Source organism: Plectropomus leopardus, unplaced genomic scaffold (assembly GCF_008729295.1).
Source record: "Plectropomus leopardus isolate mb unplaced genomic scaffold, YSFRI_Pleo_2.0 unplaced_scaffold25443, whole genome shotgun sequence".
Lineage (NCBI taxonomy): Eukaryota > Metazoa > Chordata > Actinopteri > Perciformes > Serranidae > Plectropomus > Plectropomus leopardus.
The window spans coordinates 1-2,946 of record NW_024627650.1 but is presented as its reverse complement, the minus strand read 5'-3'; the positions used below and the strand labels follow the sequence as shown (position 1 = coordinate 2,946).

Genomic DNA, 2,946 nt, shown 5'->3' with positions numbered 1-2,946 from the left:
TATAAAATGCCTGAAATCATCTTAAAAGTCTTCGGATTAGGCCTGCAACAAACTCTTATTTTCATAATTGATTTTTAATTTGTCTGCAATTTTTAAATCAATGAATTGCAAAATTAGGTTACCTAAATTTTGTAGGTAATGTCTTTATATTTTTTTGTTTATTCCTAAAGTTCCTCCATTTAAAAGGATTTTTAATGATCAAATCTGCAATATTTGTCATTTTGAAGGAGCAGAAAACATAATATTTGGGGGGAATTTTTGCTCAATAATTGACAATAACAAATAATTAGTGATCAAACTGATTATTAAATACTTACTTAGAGGTGGAAAATGAGCAATACAGCATACAAAATGCACATATATAGTATTGCAATATTTAGCGCAGCAACGTTGTATTGATACAAAGAGACATAATACTGACTTTGAAAATGATTTCGATTATCAATATTGAAAACATAATCACACGTCTGTTTCTGTTAGAAAAACCAATTCAAGCTTTTCAGCTGTACCTCATATCACATTTTATTTACCTTAATTTAAATTTAAAAAAGGTAAAAATCTTGTTTTGAGGTCATAACTGGAGAGGAAGGCAACATGAAAACAGAAAGATCCGACGGCAGCCGGCTCCGTCACGGCGGCCGACACTCACCTCGTGTTTCTGTCCTGATCTCTGATCTTCTTCTCCATCTCTGCGTCCGTCAGCGTCTCCAGCAGGGGGCACCACTGGTCGGCATCACCTGTGTTTCTGATGGCTATCTCCACCGTGGGCAGCGGGTTCTCACTGCAAAACAACAACAACAACGACGACGCGTCATCATCGAGTGCTGCAGAGTCAAATCAGAGCCGTTTCCGCCTGCAGCTGCACGTTCAGTGGTGACTTTTTCCTTTTTATGTGACTCAGTTCGGATGTTTCTGATTAATTTCCCGCTTTAATATCACCCAGTCACATCGCTCTGTGCACAAAATGCACTTTTAAAATTCAAGCTCTAAAAAATATTAAACATTAATATGATTTTCTACTATAATTGAGTGAATTTTTTTAACCAACATCAGTCCTAATCATAAATATTAATTTTCAGAATGTATTCCTTTAAATGCCATTTTTTGTCACGATGCCCCTATGTATTTGGATGAAGGAAAAAGAAAAAAATTTCAATACACTAAATGCAAAGAAGATTATTTTTGGATGATCTCAGTCTGGGATATGTCATCGATCAGCAGCAGTATTGATTGTGACAGGTCACCTAGTGGAAACCGTATTTTCTCCATTTGCCAAATATGGTCAAAATGACCTCATCAGGTGGAAAATAGTCAAAATGATGCATACAATGCATGTTTTTATGCTTTGATGAGATTAGATGAGATGGGATGAAAAATGTCGGTTTGAATGGGTTTCAGTTGAGATTTTTTTACCTTAACAGTCTGAATGTAACTATTTTGGTTGTTTGCTCGCGTTTGTATCGAAAAACACTTTACTCAGTCTATCACTCAGTGTCATGAAATCAGCAGGAAAATAACATATTTCTTCCACGCCAGACATCCAGCTGTGACAGAGGTCAGAGCTGCTGTCTGGATTTGGAAATATTTCATAACTTCACATCCTGGAAAAACTCAAAAACTCAGACGGCAGACTGTCGGCTACATTTCACCCAAAGACGTCAGAGCAGCAAACAAAGACCTCCGTTTAACCCCGGTCAACTCCCCAAAAATGTCAAAACCTGGAAATTTTCAGGTCAAATTTCAGACCTGTGGAGAAAACTTGGCATTCCTCAGACTATAAAAATGTAAAATGTATCAATGACTTTTCAACACATGACTGAAATGGGCTTCTAAGAACAAATAATTAATATTAAAAATAAAATTATATCATTTAAAACTTAATGATGCACATCACAGCCTATTAACACACTATTTAGTAGGGATGGGGAAAAAGTACATAGAAGTATATGGATATTTTTGTCTAGAAATATTTTTATTTCTTTATTAAGTTATTTATTAACATTACAAATACAAATAAATATTTTTGGTAGCCTACGAGAATAATATAAACAATTGCTTTTTCAGTCCACTAGATACAATTTCTGCAATAAAAAGGCACAAAGTTATTATTGTCAGATAAAACACATGCTGATAAAGTTTTGAAGTTGAAGTTTTGTAAAATAAATAATGTAAAAATAAAGAAAAAATTTATGGAGCCAGTGCATTAATGGCACCTGGCTGGGAAACGTTGCACCACCAGATTATCTCAATGAACAAACTCCTAATACTTAATGGAAAACTGCATTAATTCCCAATTTCTTTTGCCAGTTTTTCTGGATGTTGGGACAAAGTTTGGACTGAAACTTGAACAGTGACTGATGCTTTTTGGACATGAAACAGTGAATAAACCATCTAAACTGAAGCACAGACTGCAACTTTTTCTTGTGTCGCTGGTAAATCAGATTCCACTCAGATTTTGGATGAAGGAGAAGACTGGATCTGGTTCTTGATACGTCAATAAACGTTTAAAAAAGGCAGCCAGGATACAAACACACGCTCTGTGAAAGCTGAGACAGTACCTGAAGGCGTACGTCCTCTGGTGCCAGCTCAGCTGACCGCGGATGCTGTAGGCGATGGTGGTGACAAACTCTCCGCCCAGGCCGAGCTCGGAGCAAAGCTTCAGGGCGAACTTCTCCGGAGAGTTCTCCCTCTCAGACATGTCCCACTCGAACTGGTCCACCAGCGAGATGTTCCCCACGTGGATGTTCAACTGGAGCACAAAAATATTTCATCAACAAGAGAAGAAGACTCTCCTGATGACGAGTTTCGCTCGGTGGGGAAGTTAAAAGATACTCAGTATGTTTACACGATGTTAGAAAACACGGGACAGATTTGCAACAACAAATAGATAAAACCGATTATTAAATGTGTTGGCAACGAATAAAATTATCGATATGTTGTGTCTTG

General features: G+C 36.9%; 1 protein-coding gene across 1 annotated transcript; it reads right to left on the bottom strand.

Moving 5' to 3' along the window:
* Positions 1-645: 645 nt before the first annotated feature.
* Positions 646-2,761, bottom strand: LOC121966661 (SWI/SNF-related matrix-associated actin-dependent regulator of chromatin subfamily B member 1-A-like; the record flags this gene model as incomplete). Its single annotated transcript, XM_042516730.1, has 2 exons — positions 646-781; positions 2,559-2,761. Coding segments are annotated over 2 exons (339 nt in total), but the record flags the coding sequence as incomplete, so codon positions are not given.
* Positions 2,762-2,946: the final 185 nt, after the last annotated feature.